Source organism: Ailuropoda melanoleuca, chromosome 14, assembly GCF_002007445.2.
Source record: "Ailuropoda melanoleuca isolate Jingjing chromosome 14, ASM200744v2, whole genome shotgun sequence".
In the NCBI taxonomy this organism is placed as follows: Eukaryota; Metazoa; Chordata; class Mammalia; order Carnivora; family Ursidae; genus Ailuropoda; species Ailuropoda melanoleuca.
In genome coordinates, this window is record NC_048231.1 from 55520112 (window position 1) to 55546606 (window position 26495).

Consider the following 26495-nt stretch of genomic DNA (forward strand, 5'->3'; position numbering starts at 1 on the left):
TTTATGATAGGATTCTAAACTCTCCCTAAGAAAATCTGTGTTTGTAGGTCTGTTCGTTTTTTAAGGGGGGCTATGTTACTTGGTTCAAGCCCCTATAGTAAGCTAGGAATACAAAGAAGTTACAATAAGGCAAATCTTTTCTCCCCATCCACTGCCCACAGTGAATCGGACCCTGGCTCCCGGCAGTGGCCTGAGTCTGACACGCTCTCTGGCTCCCAGTCCCCACAGTCCGTGGGAAGTGCGGCTGCAGATAGCGGCACCGAGTGCCTCTCAGATTCTGCCATGGACTTGCCCGATGTCACCCTCTCCCTTTGTGGGGGTCTCAGTGAGAACGGAGAAATTTCCAGAGGTATGTTGAGAAGTTACGCCTTGTCTTCACTGGAGAAAGCAGCCTGGTCATCACTTGATAGAAAACCTGCTGGTTAGCCACCTCAGGGTATTAAATTCGTTAATGACCTTGTGCAGGTAACCGGTATCTCCCTTTAATGTCAGACCTTTAGCCTCTCATTGAAGGTACCTCGTATGGGTGGACCTTAAAAATAAATGGCTTGGGTGAGTGAGAGTGCCTTGCAGGCGCTCATGTCACTTGAAGAGGGAGAATTCTCTGGCTGCCCCGTTTGCAGAGAGACCAGGGTCAGCTCACACTGTGTCCATTTCCTCACCTGTGAAGTTGAAGCGCGTGTGGACTGGGGTCTGGCTGCCTCCTGGAAAGCGCTGGGCCTGAGACATGAGAGTAGGGCCTGAAGCTGTGGAAAATTGTCCATTGAGGAAATAGTCTTTCTAGCAAAAAGTAGAAGGGGTTACTTTCTGTCTCAGACTTGAGACTTGGCCCTGGAAAGTACAGTTACTCCAGAGAAATGAAGGGTCTTCAGCAGAGCCTGTTCAGATGACTCCTGGGGTAGGTCGAGCAGTCGTGTGCATCTTTCCCCAGTTCTTTGGCCTTTCTGGCTTTACCTTCCTTTGTAACCTAAATTTTTCATGTTTTCTCAGTTTGGCTGCTGGCCCCTGATTGATTTTCCTCTAAGGAAAGATTTTTCCTTCCACGACTAGTATCATCTTTTGTCTTCTCTCCCCCTCAGAGCATCTGAAGTCCTATGTTTGGCCTACTGGGTGCCTTGAGTATTACAGTTGTGCTTTGCTGAATCTTTCTCTTTTTAAAGGTCACAGGGTGCTTATTATGCCTCTTTCTTCTCCATCTCTTAATTCTATTTGTTTTATTATTTGCAAGAAATTAAAAATAGCTCTTAATCCTCATAAGCCTTCACTTTAAAAATTATAGGTGGGGGTGGAATGGAAAATACACAATTATATAAAACTATAAAATTTATACTTAAAAACAGTCTGGGTAACTTAGGTAGAACTTGTTATTGGAGAAGGCAGAAATGGCAAGTAGAAGTACTTAATATACACATCACGAGGACGGACAGTCCTGGTGAGAAAATTCTGTTAGCCTAGATCTGCTAGTTCATTTTTCGAGAACTTGGGATTCATTTCTTGACAGACCTTAAACCAAATTCTGGTGTGTGTTTTTTATTTTTTTCCTCCAAGCAGTTGTAAAATGTTTCGTCTTTCTAACATAGCATGCACTTAAAGCTTCAAGATCCCCACGAATATTCCCTAATTATGCAGTTGCCGGCCAGTACAGTTTGTCTGTGTTAAGAATGAAACTGCAGTTTTCATTAGTTCTGGTAGTGTGTGTGCGCACGCGCACGTGTGTCTTTGTGTCTGTAATCTATTTTCCTAAAAGTCTCTGGCATATCCCTCCTGTATTTTTGTTGTTGTTTCTTTTTTCTTTTTTCTTTTTTTTTTTTAAACTGTGGGAGGAGTAGTGGATGGCAGAGGAGAAGGATAGAAAAGGAAGTGTTCTTTCTTGTTCTGGATTTTAAAAAAAGTGATATTTTGCTTTTGATGAATGTAAAAAAGTTTTTTTTTTTTTAAGGACTCATTTTATTCTGTAGTTCCTGTAATGTAGAGTATTGTGATAAACTCATTTCGGAATTTATATAATCTCTAACCAAAGGATCATTATTATTTTACATTGCAGAAAAATTCATGGAGCATCTCATTACTTATCATGAATTTGCAGAAAACCCTGGGCTTATAGACAATCCTAACCTTGTAATACGGATATATAACCGGTAAATACTCCTGCTTTTGTAATTGTTACATACTCTTGCAGAATTTTTTTCAAAGTACTCTTTTGAACTATTATACTTTTCTTGCCATAAGATGTGCCATCTGCTGTAAACAAGCTAGTGCGCAGTGATTTTGAAGTGAAAGAGAAGCCTTAGCCTTATTTTTCAGGGAGGAAATGAAATGTTATTCTGTCTTAGACATTCTACTGCTTTTCTGCACAGAGAAGTTCGGCTTGAAGCAAAGGTCATTCATGTGACAAAAAATTTAGCTGATCATATCTTCACTGAAAAGAATAAGGAATGTTATGTTGTTTCTACGCCCATCCCCTTTTTTCTCTCCGTTCCTCTCTTCCCCATTCTCTGCTCTCTCGCTCGCTCCCTTCTCTGTGTAATGGTTTTGCACAATTTTTATTGCACACAGTTACTATAACTGGGCTTTGGCTGCTCCCATGATCCTTAGCTTGCAAGTATTCCAGAAGAGTCTGCCGAAGGTGAGATGATCCACCATTTCTTTTCCTTTTTAAAAGTGTCTATAGCATACAATACTTAGAAACATCCTTATGTGCACATTTCTAAACTGGGTACTATTCAAAGTTTTGTTTAAAATTAATTTAATATTAGAAAAGATCCAAAGAGTTCGGTGTGCCCACTCAAATGATCTCGTGCCCAAAATCTAGGAAATTTGCTGGGCTGCCATATCTTTGTCATTTTTATTAGATATTTATACTGGTTTCTGACTGGGTATAAAAGTCGAGAGATTTTATTACTTGTTAGCTACAGAATGAATGAAAAAAATAATTCCTCATTAATATGGAAAGAAGCAGCAAGAAGAGAGTGATGTGGCTACCAGAAGTGGGAGATCAGTGTGATTGGGTCAGATTGTGGCTCATGAGCCTATTCTGTAGAGCCTGAAGGCTCTAAATCTGTCAGCCTAGTCGGTCCTCGTAACTCGTAAGAACATGTTTTCCAAGGGCAGAGAAATGAGAGCAGCCCACCTGGCAGCCCCCCCCCCCCGCCCCGTAGCCAGACCACCCACTCTTCTACCACAGAGCCGCGCCACCACAGAAGAGGGCCGCCTGCCTTTCAGAGGTGTTACAGACTGGAGGACTTGGGGAGGCGTGGAGAATGTTGCTCACATTCCGTAGTAAGGCACCATCCCGCAGGCTGACGGTAGAAAGTAGTTGGGTCTTTGTGATAGGCAGATGGCGAGACTGACCCAAGTTGATTGTTTCCAGGCCACAGTCGAGTCCTGGGTCAAAGATAAGATGCCAAAGAAGTCTGGTCGCTGGTGGTTTTGGCGTAAGAGAGAAAGCATGACCAAACAGGTAACTGACCTTGAGGAGGTAATTTTTTCCCATGGGCTGAAAAGAAGTGAATCTTTGATTTATTCAGAAAACCACTTTGCCAAGCACAAGAAAGTCAATTTGGGCTATGTGTTACTGTCTTAACAATAATAAAGCCCCCGCTGTTGAACACTTAGATGTGAAAGTACTGTGCTAGAGGCTTTATTTTACCTCTCACCTTCACTGCAGCCCGATGGTACAGATGTTTGAGCTCCCACTTTACAAGTAACGAAACTGGGCCGCAAAGAGGTGAAGTAGCTTGACCGCACAGGATTGGGGAGGAGTGGAGTGAGGGTTTGGTCATGAGTCCAGCTCCAAAGCCTGTGCTCTTTCCACTTTGCTCACTACATTACCTTCCAGATGGAAGTAAGAGCGTGGGGAGGAGACGGAGGTGGCAGTGGCATCCGTAACTTCAGTAACTTCTCTTCTGGAGTCCTGGCGTCCCTGGCGCAGACCTAATGAGTGTGGGACAGGTGTATTGTATTCTGTGGCTTGAAATAGTGCCCTTTTAAAGTTTTTACTTGTGGCTTTGTAGTGACAGCTTTTTGCATAGCAGAATATGACTTCTGTCTCAGATTTCTATCCTTTGGCTCAAAGTAGAGAAAGTCTGTTTCTTAAGCATTTTTAAGTTGTGGATTCGGAAAAACATTTTGTACATTTCTGGAGAGGGCTGGTGATAAATTTTTACCTGTCAGTTGCTGGGAGGGAAAAATAGCACATTGCCATTATTATCTTGTTTTAGCTGCCAGAGGCCAAGGAGGGGAAATCCGACGTGCCACCAACCAGTGACCTGGCATCGAGCGCAAAGGAGCCAGCCAGTGGCAGGTGGGGCGCCCTGTCCTTCCTCTGGGCTCAGAGCACTTGGGTTATTTAGCCATTGTATTCAAATTGATTTTGACAGTTTTGTTTAATTTTTAGTCAGAAATGTCTTTCTCTTATGGACAGTCGTGACAGTAAATAGCCTGTTGGTGCCATTCAGTTAGCAGATGGTAACTTCTGCTTTCCTAAAAAAGATAATCAGCTCAGAGGAGTAAATATATCCATCACTGCTTTTTAAATGTCTTGCTCCCATCCTGGAGCCATGGAATGAGATGCCTGTGAAATGGAGGCCTCTGGGAAGGGGATGTTGAGGAGCCTTAAGGTGTGCTGTCCCTGGTCCCTACCACCTGGCTGGCTCAGTTAGTAGAACATGCAACTCTTGATCTCAGGGTCATGAGTTCCAGCCCTCCCACCCCACTGTTGGGTACAGAGATCACTTAAATTAAATTTTGAAAAAAATTCCAAAATTGGTGTGGGTCCATTTCATTTCTTAGAAGCAGCACCCCTCTCGATATTTGGTTTGGCTGCTCCTGAAAGGAGATGCCACCATGCACCCTCTTCTCATTCCTGCTGTTCTTGTACTTCCCCAACCAGATTCTTTCCTTCTCCTGCTCCAGCTCTTTAATTCAGTAGTTGGTCTCAGCCTGAGCATTCATTTTCTTGCTCTTTGCCCTCTTTTCTTAAAGGGGTTATATCAAATCTTCTTTATTAGTTTTTAAAATCTGTGTAAGCAATTATGTTTTCTGCAGTTTGCATCTTTTGAAACATCCATATCTTTTCAGCAAGAGTCAGTAGACCGGGTAGCATTCAGTCATAGCAGAAAATAATCAGTCATGGCCAGACTGTAACTGCTGGCTAGTCATGAGACCAAGGGGGAGGGTGGCCTTCTCACTTCATGATAGGAATACTCAGGAAACAGGGAACAACTCTTCCCATCCCTAGACTGGATTTAGGATCTCTTCATGATCCTAAGTGGAAGAGCTCTTCTCAGTAAAATGTCCTGCTGCCTCTTGAGTAACTGGATTGCTTTTGAGTAGGCCGGCTGAGGATGACTCATCGAGTGATGAGGGGTCACAGGAGCTCGAAGAATCCATCAAAGTGGACCCTGTTCCCACAGAGCCCCCAAGCCATGGCAGCACAACCTCATATAAGAAGTCTCTTCGACTCTCTTCGGACCAGATTGTGAGTCCTATGTGATCTGTGTGGATCCAGTCAGCTTATTTTATTAACTGTTTAATCAGCCATGCTTATACTTCTGTCCACGCTATCCCAGGCCCTGCACACAGGACAGTGTCTGGTCATATAAACGCTCACACACAGTAGGACAGTGTCTCCCTCCCCTGGGGACCACCTAGGGAGCTTGGGATGTGGTTTCTTCAACCACCCCAGACCTCCCACTTCAGTTTCTGGGAATGAGCCAAGGGATCTGTATTTTTAACCTGTTTCCAGATGAATCTTTCCCAGCTAGCCCATCATTGGGCCTTACGCTGTCTTTTAGGAGCCACAACAGAGAAACGACATTTTCTTACTTAGATGCAGTTTCCTCTTTCTTGTTTGTTGCCCACTCCTTTTCCCCTGTGTTCAGTTTGAAACGGTCTTGCTGTGCCCTAGGGCAGTCAGGTATGGAGGAAGAGCAGAGACGTTTGGTTTCTTGGGGGAATCAGAAAAATCTCTTAGACTTCCAGAACATGGTTCAGGCAGTGGCTCCCTCAGCTTCTTGTGAGCAAGCTTTGCGTGCAGCGCTGGGCTGGGTGCATGCCAGCACAACAGAAATTGTCCTGCCTTGAGCTGAGGCCCTGAAACACTGGTGGTGATTTTGTAAATATTGAGACTCTGTTGTAAACTGTTTTCAGCTGATTTTTTCCCCTTTTATCACAGTACTCTTATTTATTTCTGTTCCTTGTATATCCCCCTATACAAACGCACACACACGCACACCCTTACGTATTTTAGAGATTAGGATCCTTTTTCACTTAACATTACATCTTAGCAATCTCTCAATGGCTACTTATTATTGGAAACTGACTTTTAATTGTTGCATGTAATTCCATCAAAGTGATATACCATTAATTTTCAAAATTATCCCTCTATGATTTTCTTTATTCTTTTATTTTTCATAAAAGGCAAAACTGAAGCTCCAAGATGGCCCAAATGATGTTGTGTTTAGTATTACAACCCAGTATCAAGGTACCTGCCGCTGTGCAGGAACCATTTACCTGTGGAACTGGAATGACAAGGTCATCATTTCTGATATTGATGGAACAATAACCAAGTAAGCACGAGCCCATGGTGGATGGCAGCAGGCAAGGCGCAGGCCCCCTTGCAGTGGGGGGTGGGATGAGGGGATGCCTCCTTGGGCACCATCAGGAAGTTTTTAAAACTCTCTGCACTAAGACTTGCATGCCAAGGTCACACGTGGTCACACACAGGGTCATTCTGTGAATGGAGAAGATGGGTGGAATCCTACAAATTAACATTGAAGATATCGTTTCAAAAGAGTAGTTATTTGGTCTCCAAGTTCTGGCCTTAAAATTTTAAAAAGTATGCAGGTGTTGTGATTAGGGAGTTGTGGGGGGAAGATGTGTGGTTGTAACTTATCTCTGAAAATGAACATCTGGCTTCTACTTTTAGAAGTTCCTTGGTGGGTGGGTGTGCAGGGGACTGCCTCACTGTTGCACAAGCCATGAGAAAGTTGCCCTTGTAGATTAGATTGTCACCCGACCCTGCCTCTACCCGATGGTTTTTAGCAGCTGGTATTTAAGTGGGAAAACACTTGGCTTTAATGTGCTTTGTTCCTGATACTTTTTCCTATTTCTGCCATCTCAGGTCTGATGCTTTGGGCCAGATTCTTCCACAGCTGGGTAAAGACTGGACTCATCAGGGTATAGCAAAGCTCTACCATTCCATCAACGAGTAGGTATCCCGTCCCACGCGTCCATGTGCTTGCGTAGCCTCACACGAAGAAAAGCTTCAGGCACCTTTTGTGGAACATGAGCTGTGTCCTGGTCGTTGTGTTACGTGTCTCAGCGTCTCTTCGCCGCTGCGCAGTGCTGAGAGCTGTAGGCACTGCCCATGTCTCTAGTTCTAGCTGTCCTGTGGAGGAGAGGGGGCTTTGCTTTAATTTACCAGGAGAGCCAATTTTCATTTTTGATTTATTGGGTTTTGTAAAAATCTGATTTCACTAAGTAGGTAATGCATGCATGGGGGAAACACCCATGTGGTCCTGTCTGTTGGGGCAACAGAGAAAACAGTGCTGTGGCCTTTGTGGACCAAAATGCATATGAGTTAAATTGGTTGAAACTCAAGTGTCTTAAGCATTAGTTGAGAATGGCATAATAGGAAAATCGTGTGTCTTTTACCCAGATGTGATTTTGTTCCTTGTCTTACAGAATGATTTGCATTCTACAAATTGTCTTTATAAATTAGGTCCTTTGCACCTTTCCTATATGGCAGATAATTTAAAGACAGTCCAAGATTTTTGTTCTGTAATCTGACTTCAAGGACTAGATGCTGAAGATATATCAATACTTAAAAATATAACAAATGCCTGGTTGCATATACCTCCGTTTTTTCCCCATGGTGTTTTCCATGGAAAATTGGGATCCTTATAATCCTAACTGCTTTTCTTATTAAATTCAAGAATTTGATTTTTCGCAGTAAATGAAAGGAACTGTATTTGAATCTTCTAAAAGAATAGTGCTGCTTTGGGGCACCTGGGTGGCCCAGTCGGTGAAGCATCTGCCTTTGGCTCAGGTCATGATCCCAGGGTCCTGGGATCGAGTGCCGCGTCAGGATCCCTGCTCAGTGGGGCGTCTGCTTCTCCCTCTCTCTGCCTGCTTGTGTGCACGTGCTTGCTCACTTCTTCCCTCTCTCTCCCTCCCTCCCAAATTAATTAATTAAAAATCTTTAAAAAATGAAATGACAAAAAAAGAATAGTGTTTTTAAAAAAAACAAAAAAAAAACTTTGACCAAAGAATGCTTATAAACAGGACATGTTCTCTTTCAGGAATGGCTACAAGTTTCTGTACTGCTCTGCTCGTGCCATCGGCATGGCTGACATGACCCGTGGCTACCTGCACTGGGTCAATGACAAGGGCACAATCTTGCCTCGGGGCCCTCTGATGTTGTCCCCCAGCAGCTTGTTCTCTGCCTTCCACAGGTACCTCTCCTGTGTGCACTCACGCCCACTCACATGAATGGTGGGGAGGTGGGAAGTCAGACTCATTGTAAGGGTTTGTATCTGATTCCGAGCTTCTGAATCTCGTGGTTCTTGGGCTCCTCCAGAGCCTTTAAACTCTGAGCTCACCCAGTCTGTGTCAGACACCGTCCAAAAAAGTTAAGCTGTCAGGTTTTCTCCTTCCCTAAACTGCCTCACTGAGAATCTTAGTCTTTCTTGACTGGCACAGAAGAGAGAGAGATACAGTTAAAAGACTTTCATAAATGATTGTAAGCCCTGAAGTCTTTCAGGACCACACACCAGGGAGAACTGCCATTTTGAATTTGGTCATTGAATTTGTGTTTTTGTTTTGGCCTAGGGAAGTGATAGAAAAGAAGCCAGAGAAGTTTAAAATTGAATGTCTAAATGATATTAAGAATCTGTTTGCCCCATCTAAGCAGCCCTTCTATGCTGCCTTTGGAAACCGTCCAAATGTAAGTGTCTCTTCTGGGCTACACATTCTGATGTGGTGGGTAAAATTCAGAGGAGTATATTTTTTAGGGTACAGCCACATCATGATTCTCAAACCAGTTGTATAAGCAAAATAAATGTTCTGCAAAATGGGTTTTCATTTTCTCTCTTCCAAATTTCTGCAGTTGGGGAGATCCTGTAGGTGGACATCTGCCCTGGGGTTTTGGTGTATGAGAAAGGGCACTTCGTCTTTGTTTCTGTGGCTTTGCTTCCATCTCCTCGGGTAGTTCTGACTCATGTCTCTGAACATAAGTGGTTCTAAGCCGTGCCCTCAGATCCACCCCAGAGAGCGCTCAGCCTTCCCTAATGCTTCCCAGCCTCTCCGCAAGACGGGGCCTCTGGTTCCAGGCTGCGTAGGGTGTTGCTCTCCAGCCTCTGGCAGGCGGTGTGGCCCCGACTGCTCCCGGGCCCCTGGCTCTGCTTGGCACCCCGTGTCCTGACTCTCTAGCGCCCTTGGGTTTGGCTCCCCCCACTCGGTTCGGGCTTGTCTGGAGCTCAGCTTCAGGGCGGAGCACACTGCTCCAGTTCCACGTGTTTCCGTCCACCGTCACCTGCTTGTGCCATTCTCTGGCTCGTGAGGAGCGAGAGAAGCATCCCTCAATTTCTTCTCTCGTAATCACCCTATTTAATGTTTTCTTGTCCAGGATGTCTATGCTTACACACAAGTAGGAGTTCCAGACTGCAGAATATTCACCGTGAACCCCAAGGGTGAATTAATACAAGAAAGGACCAAAGGAAACAAGTCCTCGTAAGTGTGTTCCTGTGTACCACCGCCCGCAGCCAGGGGTGAAGCTGGGGACAGAGAGAGAGTGAGGAGCAGGCCCCACTTGAAATAGCAGAACTGTATCTGCCTTTTGGAGGCTTTCCTCTTTGCGGGGCTGTTTACTTGTCTGCATTAGCATCTGTATAGGATCAATGAGGATCCTAGACTCTGAAGAGGAGGGCTGTGCACCGGGTTGAACGCCTTGCCCTGAGGCCTCTCAGTAACCAGCTTCACAGCATACAGTCCTGGGCTCTGATGTCGCTTCAGAGTGACAGTTGTGCTTTTCTTCCCCACCCCCTTCTCCTAGGTATCACAGACTGAGCGAGCTCGTGGAGCATGTGTTCCCTCTTCTCAACAAGGAACAGAATTCCGCCTTTCCCTGCCCTGAGTTCAGCTCCTTCTGCTATTGGCGAGACCCGATCCCCAAAGTGGACCTGGACGACCTGGCGTGAAGCGGCACCTCCCGGGGAGATCCTCAGTCACTCGCCTCACAGCAAGGGAAGGTGACCCGCACTTCTGCTGGACAGAGGACACTGGGCTACCCTCCAAGCCACAGGTGCAGGACGAGACCCGTGTTGACAGCTGGGCACCAGCAGGCACCGGGAGAGCTCCTGGAGCTGGAACCGTTGTCCTCCTTCCCCTTCCCAGGCCTGGCAGGGTTGCTGCTCAGAGCCCTGGGCAGGCCGGCAGGCAGGGAGCTCCGACCTGTGGTTTGGAGGCCTGGGCTCGTATCACCGGTCGTCCTCATACACGCGCTATGTCAAGTGTGTGCTGGTGCTCCTTTAATTGAATAATTTAAAAGCAAGACAAAAGAAGCTAAATAAGAGGGGACCAAAACATGTATAAAGTAAAGCGTTATAATTTCCACTGGGCAGTTGAGAGTGTTTCTCTCTAAAACCAGGGCTTTTTTAGGGGATCAGGGTCCAGTGAGCTGCTACAGGTCCAGCATGGGTTCAAACCATCTGTGCACGTTTCTTCCGTGGGCTCTTCCTTCCCTGCCACCTGAAACAGGACATCTGCTTGGTGGGCTGCTCCAGGCAGGAGCCTGGGCCACTGACCCCAGCCCCACAGACGTGGGCTTCTGGGGAAGAAAAGCTCCCTAGATATCACCTCCTCAACTGTGACTAGCCTGTCAGTGTCGTCCTGGTCAGGACAGACAGGTCTTGCTGGATGTGCTTGGTGCCTGTAAGAAGAGTACTTACGAACAGAAGTGGATTGGACAACAAGCAACAGTTCTGTTTTCAGGGAGACCTTAGAAATGCAAATATGCACTCGTGCCGGGTCCTGGAAGAGTCCTTTTCTCTGTCCCTCTGCCTGTAGCTCAGTCTCCCAGCCTGGTTGTAGTGAGTCAGGGTGGTCCGAGCAGACAGCCCCAGGAGAGGGTCTGCCCCGTAAGCCCCTCCAGAGCTGAGAGCCTGGGTGTTGACGGTCATCTCAGTGTTAGAATCCAGAGGACTGTCGGAGAGGAGGCTTCCACGCGCACAAAGGCCTCGGCTGGGAGGGAAGCCGTCAGCCGGGTCCCAGAGCAGAGACCGGGAGCTGCAGATCCAGGCGCCTGCTGTGGGTGGCTTCCGTGCCCACCTCCGCTTGCCTGGGACTTGCGCTGCGGTGCTCTCCTCGCTCTTCTCTTTTTAGTTTGCGCCACCCAAGTAATACTGACCTAAGATGGAGAAATGGGGGTGGTCGTTTTTCTAGATGGGGGAGTTGGAAGTCCCTTTAGTTCGGCCATTTCTCTTCGTGCTGTGGATACGGAGACCATGGTAGAGCCCCCCGAAGGCAGCTCTCAGTGGCAGAACTCGGAGGCCCATGCTTCCAGAGGAGGACTGACACATGGTTCTTCCAGTGCAAGCCTTCCCCCCCTTCAGTAGTGCAAGGACTAATCGTTTAAAGAGTTTATTTACATATAGTAGGTTAGACAAACTAGGTTATGTTTTTAGGAAATCTTGCCCAGTTAGTGACTTAAAATCCTGGCAGAGCAGCGGGGCAGCTGGTGGCCTCCGAGACACATCAGTGTCCTTTCCACATTTGTTTTCCAGTAAGAACATGAGTTTTCTGCACTGAACCTGAGCTTACTAGGGCTTCTCTGCACGCGTGCGGTACAGGAAATTTCGACCTTCTGTAGTCCTCTTTAGGTTGTCTTTAAAGAGTTTTTTGATGAGACAGTTCTTTTTCCTTGATAAGCTCTTCTCTGTGGACACACGGGCCTTTGTGGAGGTCGGACCCAGGAACCTGTGCGGAGGGTGGCTGGCCCCTCTGTCCCGGTGTCCGTAAGCGCTAGAGTCTGTCGTTTTTTGTTGCTGCAGATTGATACAGTGGGTACATTCGCTAATTAACGTGAATCTTTTTCCTTATTTAAAGGAGTCCCTCTTGCTGAAAGTAGATGATTACTATCACTATAGTGTTACGAAAGTATTAAGTTTGTGCTGAAACCCATTGCCATTTGGTACAAATGACATTTGTTCTTTCTGTGAAAGAGAGTTACCCTCGAGTGTGTTTGTACACAGACCCTTCCAATGGTGAGTTCATGAGGAAGCGTTAGCCCCGTGCTGCTTTCGGTGATGGGCGGGATCACGGGGTGATCACAAGCAGATTGGGCTTTTTGAAGTCATTCTCTTGGTTGTTCCACTGGCAAAATGGCCTTGGCCCCTTTCCCTCTCTCTGATTCAACCTGACGTGAGTATTTGCCTTGCTGCCCACGTGCTGAACCTTGTATGTATGGCTGTGGTGTTGACATCTGCGTCTCGGGCAGGCGGGCAGAAGGGCACGTGTGGGCCCGGAGCATGCACACTTAGCCCCTGTGTGTGTGAGGACTGTGTTTGCTGTGCTTAAAATCATCTGCATAGTTTTCAACTGGAAAAAGAAAAAACTTACTAGTGTGATGTCCTAAAATGAAAGCTGCTAATGGTCACAGGGAGAACAGCTGAGGAACAACAGCTAGCTAAATTACCAGAAAGTGCCTGTGCCCCGGAGGAGGGCACGTGGCCCTTCGGGACTGTGTTCTTGAAGGTGCAGGCAAGACCTTTAAGGATAGGTAGAAAGTAAATGCTTTCTTCTTTTGCTGGTTGGTGAAAACAAACTCTTCCAGGGAATTTTAGCATCTTTTTATGTATCCTGTTTACTCTGGGAAGCCTTGTTTTCCTGTTTTAGAACATGCTGTGTTTAATGAAACCGGTTAAAAATTGAGTTTTTGTTTAAGTGCTCTTTCCAGGTGAAAACTACTTTTTTGGTTTGTTTTGAAGGGAAGAAGGGGGGGAGCTTCATTGTTTTAATTTAATAATTACGTTTAGTCTGTGATGAAGTATTTGATTATTAGCAATGCCACTAATAAGTTTTAAGTTGTCAGAAAATAATTGTAAACATCAGTACAGTACTCTCAGTCATGGCAAAGACAGTTATCCTAAGATAAATGGCTCATACTTTGGTGCAGTGTTTGATGTTCAAAACAAGATGTTACAACAATAAACAAACGTAAACTGAATGCATTTGACTCCTTCCTTCAGAGGACGTTTAAACCATATTCTCTGTATTCTTGCCAGAAAACGATAATTTCCATAAATTAGCACTTTGATCTTTGCTGACACTTAAATTCATCTACGGAAAGGACTTCTTTTTCGTGCTTATTTTTATAAAACCTGACTCCAAAAGTGAGGCTACACCCACAGGAACCAACCTCTTGCTTTGTGGGTTTTGGCCAGAGAATGATTCATTCATACGTATGTAGTTCGTGGTGTGTTCTCGCTGGCATCCTCTAGGCTGGGTTCCCCCCGAGCCCTCAGCCCATCAGGGGTCCCTCGGCAGGCCTGCTCAGAGCCTTTGCCACCCCACCTTTCATTAAACCTAACTCCCTCCAGGTGAGTACCACTCAGCATTCTGATGTTTTCATCAGCCTAGGAGAGTCAGAGTGATCTTGAGTCAAAAACCACACCCCACAAACTATGTAAACGAGTATCTTACCCCTCAGATTCCGGGCTCTACCAGATGCAGCACGTGCTGGACTTGAACCCCAGAGCCCTCCTTGAAAGCCTACCTACCTTCAAGTACGGGAAAGCTTGTCATGTCCTGCTGCTTCACCTTGACATGAGCACAGGGTGAGGGGACCGGGGGTCTTTGGGGGTACATAGGGAATAGAAAGGATGCACTCAGAGGGAAGTTGACTAAAGGAGCCGGCTTCCAGTGCTTGGCCGTGGAGCAGCAAGGGCTTACCCCTGCAGCTCAGAAGAGTGGAGCCTGCCTTTTTCCTGCCCTTGATAGGACAGTGTAGGGGAAGAAGGAAATGTGTTCAGAAAGTCAGTGCTGATGTATGTGAAGGCATGTTGTGGATCTGCATGTGTGGATTGGGTCTGTCCCTCTGATCATGGACACTCCTTTCAAACCAGTTGTGAGAAACCACAGGAAAGATGATAGGGCCACCAAGAAAGCTCGATTAATGCGCTACCATGGAAATAATTGCAAATGCGGAATGCATTTATTTGCATTCTTTAGTGCTGGTATTGTTTTGTTGTTCAGCATTATTAAATGAGGCCGTTTGCTAATGTTACATGTGGGGGAGAAAAATGTCCCAGTCCTGTCTGTGCTTAAGTGCCCTGATATTTTTCTCAGCAACAGTCTTTGAGAAATCGTGTCCTGGTACCTAATTAAGTCATGGGCATGGTCCTTCCGCCTGACTTGCCAGGCACATAGCTTAAGGCCTGTCGAGCCCCAGAAGGGACTGCCCCAGAGATCCTGGAGGCCTGAGTTCAGCTGGCCTTGCGTTTGTCTCCGTACAGAAGGATGGCCTTTCCCTCTTGAAAAACTCCATCTTCTGAAGGAACCCTGATCTAGCTTTCATTATATTTTACCTTGAAGTAAACTCAGGAGCTCCTGTAATTAGACTTAGTTTACCTTGCCGATCTTGGATACACAGAGCTGAAAGTGACCTTTTTCACTAAATGAGGGTGCATTGAGAGAGGAGGACCAGGCTTTACTTGGTGCTCTAGAGAACCATCCATGGAGTAGAAAGAACAGTCACTGTCTCCCTTCTGTCTGGGCCCTGCCTTTCTGGCTGTTGTTGAGCATTTATCCCCTTTGGTGCTAAGGTCTTTACAGGGGGTGTGAGGGAGAGAGGGTGATAGTAGGTGCGTGTGCCAACTGGGTTTTCCTGAAAATGCTCCGCTGCACTGGGGTTTTTTTCCATGAGTCATTCCTAGGACAGTGAGAATGACAGCCAAATTCAGCCAATTCCCCAGCTGTAGAAACAGGGAAAGAGAATGCTCCCCCAACTCCTGGACAGAGAAATCCAGATTTTAAAGTCCTGAAACCACAAACTTTGAGTTCTTGGTCACTTCTCCCCACGTGAGGCAGGGGAATGAGGAAGAAGGCTCCTGTCTGAAGTGTCCAGCAGCAGGGGAATGAGGAAGAAGGCTCCTGTCTGAAGTGTCCAGCAGCGGCTCTCTTATCTCATTTGCAAGCAGTCCTGGAAATTGACAGCATTTTTTTATAGCATAAGAGTATCCAGTGGCTTGATTTCAGGCCCAGGAAACTTCTCTGATCTGCATCGTTCCCTGGGGCTCTAAGGGACTTGCCTCCCCAGGGGCACTTGATTGGCCAACAGATTTTACCAACCTGTTGAGCAGGGACCCCCTGAAGCTAAGGGTGTGTCCTAGAGGTTTCTTTTTGTCCCCGAGGTTTCTTTGTGTCCTGGAGGTTTCTGTGGCTGCTGATAAAGGAGCAACGTGCCTGGGCTTCCCTGGAACAGATTGTGCTCTCCATGGGAAGATTCCTGCTTTTCTCCGATGAGCTCAGCTTTCAGTGTGTGATCAGTTTTATGTTGGGCTTGTTGCCTGGGAACCCAAAAGTCCTTAAAGCTGCATCTGCTGTGAGCTGTGCAGCGAGCCATCTCATTAGCTCAGGCAGCTGCTGATTGATTAGATGTGAATTTTAAGCATCCCCTGGAGGAGCGCCTCTTTAGCTGCGGGGATCACGGTGGGGGGGGGGCTTGACCTCCAAGCACATCTGGTTTTTTACAAGCAAAAAAAAACCCCAAGTGTATAGCTTGCATAGTGAGGGTTAACAGTTAATACATCGTTGAGATTGATTCATTCGAGCTTACTTTCTACAGCCATTTAAAAAAAAAAGTCCATTACCTTTGTGCAGTTTGCTTTTTAGCAACACCTCTCAATCCGTAAGGCACCAGACTTCAGTAACATGAAGTGGTTTTACATCTTTATTGACACTCCTCCCTGTCTTTGCACCTCACATGTACATGTCATTCAAGGAGCCCCCCCCCCCCCGGTTGCACAGTCTCCCGTGCGCACCTGGGCCAGGGCCCAGAGTGCTAGGCGAAGCCAGCCCGGGCCAGCCCGCACCGTGGCCCCCAGGTCTCTGTGGTGGCACGTGCCACTTCAGCACTTACTTCAGTGTTTAAACTTCTCTCCTGCAGGCGCAGTGAGTAAAGACTGTGGCCACTGGCTCCGCCTGGCCGGCCCGCTTCCCCTCCACCCTGTAGCCCAGCAGCTCTCCCTCCTCTGTCAGCAGGACACGGTCCCAGGGCCGGACTGGGTGGCCGGTCGCGCTCTGCAGTTGGCACCCAATCAGCCCCGAGAGCAGAGCTCCTGCCGATGCGGCACCAGAGCTGGGGGCCACAGGGGAGGAAGGACCCCGCTCCTCAGGTAGCCAGGTGGAATGACAGAAGGCCGGAGAACCCTCAGGTGTGCGGCCTCAGCAGCCACATCAGGCCTGGATCTCGGGGGAGGTGTTGGGATGTCTGCAGGAAACTAGACCAGTGCTCCAGTTACATACATCAGAAACTGCACAGATGAAAGCTTCCCAGCTCTTATGACTGTCTTTCCCCAGCACCCTAGAGGTGAGAAAGGAAAGGATATAAGAAAACCCCACTAAATGTGGAGTACATTTCGTCAAAATCCGTGTGAGCCAACCGGCCCCCGGTCACCACGATGTTGACACCATCTCCTGCCTTCAAGTGCACGACGAGGTGGAACGCCCCTGGACCCCCACAAGTGTGCAGAGCCCCTTGGGGCCGGTGGTATTCCAGGAACTCTCTCTTGTAGCCGGCCGTATGCAGCTGGGCCACGCTGGCATTGGAGACCGACAGGACAGCTTCCACGTACGCGTCCCTCTCAGGAGTGAGGGTGGCCGTGATCAGGTAGCGCCCATCATACGGAGCCGTGAAGACGCCTGGGAGGAGGAAGGCAGACACGCGTGTCATGGAACACCATCACAGCACCTTCGGGACAGGTTTGTGAGACTAACCATCTTGTTGTTTGTCCAGGAGATGAACTGGGGTAGTTGGTCACCCGACCCATAGAGGGGAGGTAGCCCCTTTCTATACTTGCACCTGCCCTACACCCACCCAGCGGCACACCCCCTCAGCACTGCTCTCTGCGACAAACCCAGTCCTCACAGTGAGACCTCTCTGTCTTCTGCTTGTAACATCCAGAAGAGGACAAATAGTGCAAAAGCCCCAGCATGTGGTACGATGACCGTTAACTCACTTCCACCCAGAGCAGCCCCCGGAGGAACTTGCCCCTTGTAGTCGTGCTGTGGAGAGAACTATCCAGCCTTGTTGGAAGAGAGCTCTGGCCCTCTAATGTTCCCAGCAGCAGGGTATACCAGCCTTTGCCATGCTGTGTGCGCAGCATAGGCGTGAAGACGCAAGGCCGAGGCCCAGCCTGGCGTCTGCTTCCACCTTCCCTAAGGTTTAGTGGGCAGCAGCAGCCGCCCAGATTCTGGTTGGCATTTGGGAGTTTTCTCCAGCATGGAAAGCACCCCAAGACCCACTTAGAATAAGCCTCACAACTTGTGTGCTAGGCACAAAATCTATGAAATGTTTGAGTTGCCTCCGGAGGAGATGGAACAAAAAGAACCCACAAAGCTTGTGGGAGAGACCACAGCCAGCCCTCATGTGGAAGAGCCAGGCTCCCTGGCTTGGACCAGTATACAGGTGGCATCCATTGAGCCAATGACTCCCAGGTTCTGGGCCTGGGGAAGCAGGGGAAGCGGTGCTCGGAGATAAGGAGAGGGCACGAGGAAGGGGAGATGGATTTGTAGATGTACCATTCGCAAAGCAGCAACTGGCCCCAAAGCCAGAAGAGTCGGAGCCCACACCAAACGCAGGAGCAGCCGCTTTCCATGGGCTGTGGGGAGGGGGGCTAGACGTGGACCCTGACCACAGGCCAAGAGTGACAGAATGGAGGGCTCAGGAGCTGAAAGGAATCTCAGGGGCTGGGTCTTCATCTGTCCTGAAAAATAGAAAATGCCAGGCCATCCTGCCCTCTTCCCCAGCGTGTAATGGTGAGTAATCTGAAGCTCCACAGTCTTCCTGGGGGGCACCTGGACCCATGGCCTCTTCCCCCCGCTTAGAGACTGCCTGTGCGGAGTCCACACGGAGGGTCCCCCAGGATTTCCTTTACCGAGGATCTGCTCAATGAGAGAATACAGTTCTGGGCTGGGCGTCCCGGCACAGGCCAGAAATGACAGCCACCATCCCTGCTCGCAAAGACCCCCTGACCTGTCAGTGGAAAAGCTGTCCCCATCACTAAGGCAGCGTGGACTGAGGGCCCCAGGAGGAGGCTGTACTTGAGTAGAAAGTAAAGGTCTCTGAAAGCAAAGGCACTTCTCGTACCCGACCTGCCTCTGTGCCTCAAGAGCAGGTCAAAAATGCAGAGTCCCAGGGTGTCTGGGTGGCTCAGTTGGTTAAGCGTCGGCCTTTGGCTCAGGTCCCTAACTCAGGGACCCCCTGCTCAGTGGGGAGCCTGCTTCTCCCTCTCCCTCTGCCCCTCCCCTCATGCTTGCTCGCTCTCTCAAGTAAATCTTCAAAACAAAACAAAAACAAAAACAGCAGCAGCAGAGTCCTGAGCTTGACTTCAACTGGCCTGGAGGACACCAAGTTCCAGTTTTCCAAGTTCTGCGGTAGTTTTCCTGCTCACTAAAACTTACCACCCACTGTGGGATTTGTTAGATGGTGGCCATGTGGGGCAGACATGAGGGTGAGGGCTCAAAACTCTGAGAAGGAACCCCGTTTCATCTGCCTCGTAACCTCCCTGAGCCCCCACCTGCCATCACACCCATGTAGCTCCTTGGGGAACACCCGTGTGGGGAACACCCGTGTGGGCACCTCAGCACGCTGGTGCTTGAGGGGCTCAGCGACTCACTTCGCGGGGGTCTGTGGGCTACTCGGGAAAGGCCGCCCTGGGCTCGGCAGGGAGGGGGTGCCCTGACTCGCCTTCCCTTCATATAGGAGACAAGATGCCCATGCCTGGGCTTTCAGGAAGGCTGACTCCAGTCCCCGGGAACAAAGACGGACAGAAGCCTAGGCTCAGGTGCGGCAGGAAGCCTACACACAGGAACCTGAGGTCACCTGGGTCCTCGCTATTCTCAGGGGCGGGGGGGACCACACAGAAGCCTCAGGCAGAACCCAGGCCCCCAAGCGGGGTCTGGCCCCTTCTGGCGTTTTTGGCTCTTTCATGAACTACAAGCGTCTGCGGGAGACAGGGCAGGGGGCTGGTCTCCCATCTGCCCGTCTCGGGGGTGAGGACAAGAGATTCTGAGAGAGGCGGCCTCGGGCGGAGGCGCCCGCGTGGTGGGCAGAGCTCGGTGACCTCCACACAAGTGGAACGACGATTCCCATGGCCAGTGCCCACGGCTGGTATGCTGATCTCATGACTAGAAAATGCCACCGCACACCCACCCACCCTGCAGCCTGTGAGCTGGAAGCTGCTGCCTCAAACCCCACAATGCCGGGGGGTGGGGGGGAGCAACATGGGCCAGCTGGTCCCTCACGCCCGCAGCTGCTCAGGCATCTCCCAGCGCGGCGTCTCCCCCCCACCGCCGCCCCAGGACCCAGGGGAAGCGGGGTGGGGTATGGGGGGGTGGAGCTGGCGTTGGGAGACCGCGCGCCGTCTCCGAGCTTACCGGTGTTGGGGTCGTACACGTCTCCATCATTCACCAGCACTTTGTTAAAGAGGACGACGCCCCCATCGCTGGGGAAAGGCTTCTGGGTGAGCCCCGCAGAGAAAGACACCAGAGAAGGCACTGGAACGCCTGGAGTGAGAGGACATGGAGCGTTCACAGGGGTGAGGGGTCAGAGGTCAGGGCCTGGAGCACGGAGGCCTGTGCCAGGCCGGACGGGCAGCCTCACCGTACGCTGTTGCCTTAAGGTGGTAAAGCACCGTGAGACCCCAAGCCCTCACGCGGGCACCACACGGACCTCGGGGGGCCGGGGGGCTGGACGGCTGAGCGCTGGGGCGCGCATGCGCTGGGGCACACGTGTGAGGCCGCATGCCCGTGCGAAAAGCGGTGTGACATGGTGCGTGTGGGGGGCTGTGGGGCTGGGGTGGGCGCGGCCACCAGGCAGAAAGCCGGCCAGGGAGCCTCTGGGCAAGCGCCGGAGCTGGCTGCTGCTCTATGAGGGGAAGTCCTGGTCTCAGGCGTGACTCTGCCCCTCTCTGAGAAGTAAATCTTGGGGGGGGGGGCTCAGTCCAGTCAGCAGTCTCCCCCTCAGCTGGAGGACCCCCGCTTCCGCCCACGCCCAGAGGAGGCCCTGGTCTCCAGACGTACCTGGGGAGGCTACCGGAGGGGGGCTGGGGTATCCTGAAAAACAAAATGGCGTCAAATGTCAAACAGAAGCCCCTCTTCTCCCTGCTGCTCATGCGATTTTTTCAGACATAGAAGAAGCAAGCTGCCTTCCCAGAAACAGGCACAGTTGTGCCCCCGCTGTGCCTGCTTCCTCACTAGCCCACTTATCCCCAAGCAGAGAAGAGCCCTGAGGGCAAGCTGGCTGGAGGAGGAGGAGGGAGGAGGCTGGACGCAGTGTTCGCCGCAGGAATGCATGGACGTGGGGCGTAGAGGCGCAGATGGACAAACGGCCCCTCATGCGGCGGTAACAGGAGACAAACTCTCCTCCCCGGAGGGCACGGTCGCCTCCGGGAGAGCCGTGATGGCCGCAGCTTGGGGGGCTGAGCAGAACAAAGCGCACGGGTGCACCAGACTCCGCCTGCAGGGTCAGCCTGCTCCGGCGCGCACTGTCCTCGCAGCACCGTCGCTCTGCCGCCCCGTACTAGCGCTGAGCCTCCGTGCCCTCATCTGTGAGACGGCACTAGCGACCCACAGCGGACCCAGCACCTGTCCCGCACGTGCTCGCTCGCTTCTCCTCCCTCCTGCCTTGCCCCAACACTGTCACTCCCACAGCCGCCCCCTAAGCTCCTATTACCCCCCCCCACGTTGCTGTGAAGGAACTGAGCCTTCCAGGGGTTACAAAGCCACCCCAGAACCCAAAGCCTTGGCTGGGATTTGAGCCAGAACCTTCTGCCCCCACCCCCCACCCCCCAACTCAGGTGCGGCTCTCTCGGCTGCTGCTGCGCAGGCTCCCGGTCTACACTTGTCTTCCAGGTACACCTCCTACTGGAAGTGGGATGAGGTGTTTACTGCACTATCCCTGGGAGTGCCCCAGCCTCTGGGGGTTCGATTAGCATGAATCAGCCCTCAGCACCTCTGAAGAGCTTTTTTTGGAAGCTACACCGGGAAAGACCCTGCAGAGGACCTCCTAAGGCTCAGGCTGCCCCTCCATATAGTCGCACACCACCTGATGTGCCTGCCGCAGGGGCCTTACCTGGTGCTCCTGCGAAGCCTTCGGCGCTGGGGATGGGCCTCTGCCCGGTCTGGCCGTCCACTCCTTGGGGCAGGCCCCTCCCCGACACGCCCATCCTCCCCGGAGGCCCAGCTTCTCCAGTCTCCATAATGACCCCCGTGGAGCCGGGCAAGAAGGGCAGCCCTGTCCAGCCTGGCCATGCTGGCGGCGGCAGTGGCCTCGGGGGTCTCTTGGGCAGGGCGGGTTGCTGGCCCGTGTGTGGCCGTTTTCCGGAGTCCTCGGGAAGCGGGGGAGCACTCGGCGTCGGCAGAGGGGTCGACTCAGGATGAGAGGCCTCCGTGGGGGCCTCCACCAGAGGCGGGTGGGAGGGCCTTCCAGGCACCTTGGGGGCCTTTCCATGGGGCGGGGGCGGGGGCGCTTCTGAGGGCTCCTCCGCTGAGCGTTTGGAAAGTGGAGAGAAATATGCAGGGTTAAAAACCTCAGACTTGCCTGCTCAGCCACAGGCCCCTCCATGAGCCCTAACGGGCTCGGCTCCTTGTGCAGGTATGTGCTTGGTGGCCTGTCCCTGCAGCATCAACAGCGCCGTGGGCACTGGCCCCGGGTGAGCCCACAGCAGCCACCACAGCATGGGGACAGAATACCTCACAGCTTCAGAAGGCGGGGGGGGGGGGCACAGGTCAAGCTGCCCTCAGGCCACCCAGGAGCTGCTGAGGTCAGTGGGGACCTCCTGCACAGCGGCCAGGGGTTGGGGGCAGGATTTTCAGCCTTTCTACACAAGGGTTGCACTCCCCAAAACAGCACCTTCTTGGCCCCAGCCCTAAAACTTCACCGCATGATGGCACCACAGGTGTATCACGAATTACTGAATGGGACATGCTGCCCCAACCACCTTATGTTCTCTCAAACCAGTAAGTCTCGGGGTCACTGTGGATGGTTCCACAAGCTAAGGCCCTGTCCCCAGCTTGAGGCCCCTCTGTAGCAGGCACAGGCCCCAAAGGAGCAGAAACGCCCCACACCTCTTGCCCCAGCCTTAAGATCACCAACTGAGGGGATTTCCACGGGAGGAACCTTCTGATTCGCATTTCCATGCCCTCATGGGATGGCGCTGTGACACGCCAGGAAGCTGCCGCCCCTTCCTCCTATGCATACGTTCCTGGAACCAGGCAGGCTTCCAGGAAGGCTTCCTGAGGGCCCACGAGGCATCTAAAAATAACTGGGACTGGCAGATACCAGCCTCAAACCCCACCCACCTCCATAGTCTGGATGGTGCCTCCCCCGCCCAGGTTCCAAAGCTATACAATGATGTCCAGGCAGAATCACTGATTGCATTTTGACCCACTGTCTCCTTTTAAAACTCACTAAGGTAACTATGGCAATCAAACACGTGCTCCCCTTCCACCAAAGAGCCACATAGCTCACCCACCTCCAGCCCCAAAGGGAGGTTCCTTCTCAAACAGCCTTTCCTGACCAGTGCTCCATGAGAGAATTAAGCCCAAGAGAATGATTCACCACTTTCTCAGTCGTCCCAAGGATAATACAGAGCTAACACAGATGCAGAGAAGAGAATTCACATCATTCAATGGCGCACACACACACACACAATTTGATTCCAGCACAATTAATTGAATAAAAGACCTAAACCAAGGCATATTCAGAATACGGAGGAAAAGGAAAGATCCTGTAAGCTTTCATGGGGAAAAAAATTAAAAAGTGACTGAATCCAAAGAGCATCATCAGGCTTCTCAACAACAGAAACTAGAAGACAAGAGAACAATGTCTTCAAATATTGAGGGAATAATTGCTAACCTTGAATTCTATACCCAACCAAAATATCTATCAATTATGATTCAAGAATATTTTCAGACTTGCAATATTTAAAAAAAAAACTTATCAGGTCTCTTTCCTTAAAAAGCTTGGAAAACATGCTCCACTGAAACAAGTAAACCATGAAAAATGAAAAGAAAACAGTCCAAGACAGGAGAGGTTCAAGAAATTTCTAGGATGGTATGGAAGGAAGTTTCAAATTGAAAGCCCGTTAACAAGTCCAGGGAATAAGCAGTCCAGAATGGATAGGAAGAGAGAACTCCAGAGGGGAGGTCATGAATTAAAAAAAAAAAAAAAAAAAATTGAATCAACAAATGATCAGACACTTTTTATGGAATAGAAAATTATGTTGAGAGGATGTCCTAGGGTAAAAGAATCCAAAACAGATATATAAAAACTAGCAAATAATAATATAACACAGCTACTAATTCAAAGAAAAGCAAAACAAAAAGCAACATAATCATATGCAGCTATACTGAGCTATTTTGCTCATAACAGCATAAATGTTGACTACTGATTTTTGTGGTAAATTCTAGTGGGAGTTGGGGAGAAGGGGAAGCAGGGGACATATGAGTGAACCTAATATATAAACTAATGCCTATAGCTAATACATAATATATAATGTCTAAATGCTACATATATAATATCTATGTAGAGATCTAAAATTAATAAGTCAATTTAGAAATATAGAGGTAAGTATCAGGGGAAGATAGCCAAAAGGGTTGCACGTGGTTGCCTCTGGCAAGCTAGAAGTGCCAGGAACACGTGGGGACAGGGGCTGGTTTCATTATAAGCCTCTCAGTACTAGTTTATTTATTTTTAAAGATTTTATTTATTTGACGGAAAGAGAGAGAGAAGGAACAGGGAGGAGAGGGAGAAGGAGACTCCCCGCTGAGCAGGAAGCCTGATGCAGGGTTGATCCCAGGACCCCCGGGGTCATAACCTGAGCCGAAGGCAGATGCTTAACCGACTGAGCCATCTGGGTGCCTAGTTTATTTTTATAAAACATAATTGCAGAAGACACTCTCTGAGGGCCCGTTTCTACCTGTGCCCTCTAATGCAAGCGTGCCTGCCTGTGCTCTGCATCTGTCCTCCCTTCCCTCCTCCTCCTCACACTGTGCTCCCAGTTCAGAGCCCTGCCTCCCAGCTGGCCTGCCTTCCCTTCTGGGAGTTGCCCCATCCATGTCACTCCCTCAGGCCTCTTTCCTTCCCTCCCCCCAGCCACCCCCCAGGGGTCTGTCTTTTACTCCAACTGTCTGTGTCTTCATCCAAAATTTAAAAGTAAACACTTCCTCAGTCCTCAATGGACTGCAGTCAACAAAGTACAAGCTCCCCAAACTGGTCCTTATTTGCTTACCTGTTCCTACCACACCCTCCAGACCATTGTTACTTCTCTGAAAGCCACCACCGTTCTCCCAGTCCCCATATCCAGGTGCTCAGTCATGTATTCTCTCTCTCTCTCTCTCTCTCTCTCTCTCTCTCACACACACACACACACACACACACACACACACACAAATCTGTTGCTAAATCCAGCTGATTCTAATCCTGAAATACTTCTGGCTCCTTCTTTCACACCGTTTTCAGAATGCTCTTTCGAAAGCATTCTAGGATTCCCCGCTCAAAAATCTGCAGCTGTTTCCCAACGCTCATAAAATCCAACCGAATCTCCCCTGACATCCCAAGGCCCCACCACCTGCTCCAACCCGTCCTGCAGCCTCAGTGTCCTCACCGGTGCCCAGCCCTCCTCTGCGCTTCCCTGCCTTTGCACCTTGGCTTTTCGTGTTCGAACTCCCTAAGACAGCCTCTTCCAGCAGCCTCCCTGAACTCCCTGAAGTCCGGACACCACCTCCCTGGCAAGCCATTGTGGATCTGCCCAACAGAGCTTGAACAGTCCCGCCTCTGAACCTTGAAGCACATCGAACCTCTGAGGGCTCTTTCAATGTTCTTCTATCGTTCCTGTCATGCTGGATGATGAGCAGTTGAGGACACATTTGAATGATCTTTTCTCCTCAGGGTTTGGCACAAGGCCTGAAACATGACATTGAGACATTTGAGTGGTGAATGAATGAAGTCTAGAAGGTACTATGGGCCACACTCTAATTCCTGCCAGCCGTTGCATTAGGCACCCGAATTTTGCACAAAAGTCACTGTCATCAAGGCAATACTGGTATGCAGAGACAGTGACAGCTCTTTTATACCCATCACTCCCTCAAGTACAAATATACCCATTGGAACAAATATCCTCCACTAATCTCCTTGGGGAAGGCACCCAAGCCTGCTGTGAGCGGCTGACAGCTCCGAGGTGTCTCAGCCAGGACAGTAAGGAGAAAGCTGCCCTGGGTCCAGTCATTTCCCCAGACCACCCCCCCACCCCCAGCTCCTGGCGGCCTCCCGGCCTCAGGGTCGAAGGTGGTGTTTCCAATGCATACACATTACAAAGTTGTAAAGAAGACTGGACAGCATTTTGCTCATTCTGGAAAGATCACTCCTGGCCCTGGATAGTTTTCTGAACTCACCATGTGTTTCTAATTCAGAGAGTGACCATTTGAACTGAGTTGTCCAGAACAGCCCAGTGCTGCTGCCCGGGCATCTAACCCGAGAGAGGCATAGGAAGGGCCGGCCGGGCCCCACGTGCGCTGCCGCGGTCCCGGGATCCCGCCCAGGCTCTGGCCGACCTGCCTTGTGGCCTCAGGCCGCCCCAGCCGTCTGGCAGCACCACAGCCTTCGGCGCACGGGCCTGGTGCCCAGCTAGGAAAGGCCGCTCCTCCTCCCCTAGAGTTCTTATGAAAAACCAATTCCCACTTTTTTTACTAAAGCAAAGACCTGTGGAAGCAAATCCCCAGTAATCCATGAGCTGATGTGCTAAGACCCGGAAGGGCGGCTGGCTGCAAGGTGCAGGGCAATGCAAGGAGGCCGTCAGGTGGTGTCTGGTAGGGAAGCAGAGGCCGTGGGGGCGGACGCGGGCTGCCGGGGTCGGAGCGCGCACCCAGGGTCCGACTGCGGGAAGGCCACCGACCGCTCCTGCCTCATCCGCCTGGTCCGCTCAACGGGCCGGTCCCCCGCCCCCCTCCTGCCAACCAGACCGAGCGGGGGGGGGGGGGGGGGGGGGGGGGGGGGGGGCCGGTCAGCGAGCGGGGGCGCTTCCCTGGTATCGAGCCACTGCGCCGGGCGGCCGACCTGCCGACCGAAGCCCGCAACCCCGCCAGCACCTTACGTGGCCATCGGGCCTCCAAACGCCCACAGGCCGGCGGGCGAAGGCTTCGCGGCTGACCGCCTGCGTGGCCGCGGAAAGGACGGCTCAGGCTCCCCGCCGCAGCACCGCGGAGACCCCCGCGCC

General features: G+C 50.5%; 2 protein-coding genes across 7 annotated transcripts in view; one reads left to right on the plus strand and one right to left on the minus strand.

Moving 5' to 3' along the window:
- The window catches only part of LPIN2 (lipin 2), a 102941-nt gene extending 89716 nt beyond the window's left edge, over positions 1-13225 (plus strand). For 3 of the 4 annotated variants that reach the window (XM_034642934.1, XM_034642931.1, XM_034642933.1), the window contains exons 9-20: positions 162-349; positions 2045-2138; positions 2557-2626; positions 3371-3460; positions 4221-4303; positions 5335-5479; positions 6421-6569; positions 7124-7210; positions 8304-8456; positions 8833-8947; positions 9629-9732; positions 10055-13225. In XM_034642934.1, coding sequence (XP_034498825.1) covers positions 162-349; positions 2045-2138; positions 2557-2626; positions 3371-3460; positions 4221-4303; positions 5335-5479; positions 6421-6569; positions 7124-7210; positions 8304-8456; positions 8833-8947; positions 9629-9732; positions 10055-10199 — 1423 coding nt within the window. In that variant the 3' untranslated portion in view covers positions 10200-13225. The remainder of the gene's footprint in view (positions 1-161; positions 350-2044; positions 2139-2556; positions 2627-3370; positions 3461-4220; positions 4304-5334; positions 5480-6420; positions 6570-7123; positions 7211-8303; positions 8457-8832; positions 8948-9628; positions 9733-10054) is intronic. The other variant, XR_004620411.1, reaches the window with a different exon arrangement.
- A 2711-nt stretch (positions 13226-15936) lies between these two features.
- Positions 15937-26495, minus strand: part of EMILIN2 (elastin microfibril interfacer 2) — a 53638-nt gene continuing 43079 nt past the window's right edge. Inside the window, exons 5-9 of one of the 3 annotated variants that reach the window (XM_034642929.1) lie at positions 21353-21766; positions 20302-20334; positions 19657-19785; positions 17800-17984; positions 16740-16920 (exon numbers count right to left, since the gene is read on the minus strand). In XM_034642929.1, the coding sequence (XP_034498820.1) occupies positions 16885-16920; positions 17800-17984; positions 19657-19785; positions 20302-20334; positions 21353-21766 (797 nt within the window). In that variant the 3' untranslated portion in view covers positions 16740-16884. Of the gene's footprint in view, positions 16921-17799; positions 17985-19656; positions 19786-20301; positions 20335-21352; positions 21767-26495 lie in introns of those variants that run through there. The other 2 variants (XM_034642928.1, XM_034642930.1) reach the window with 2 other exon arrangements.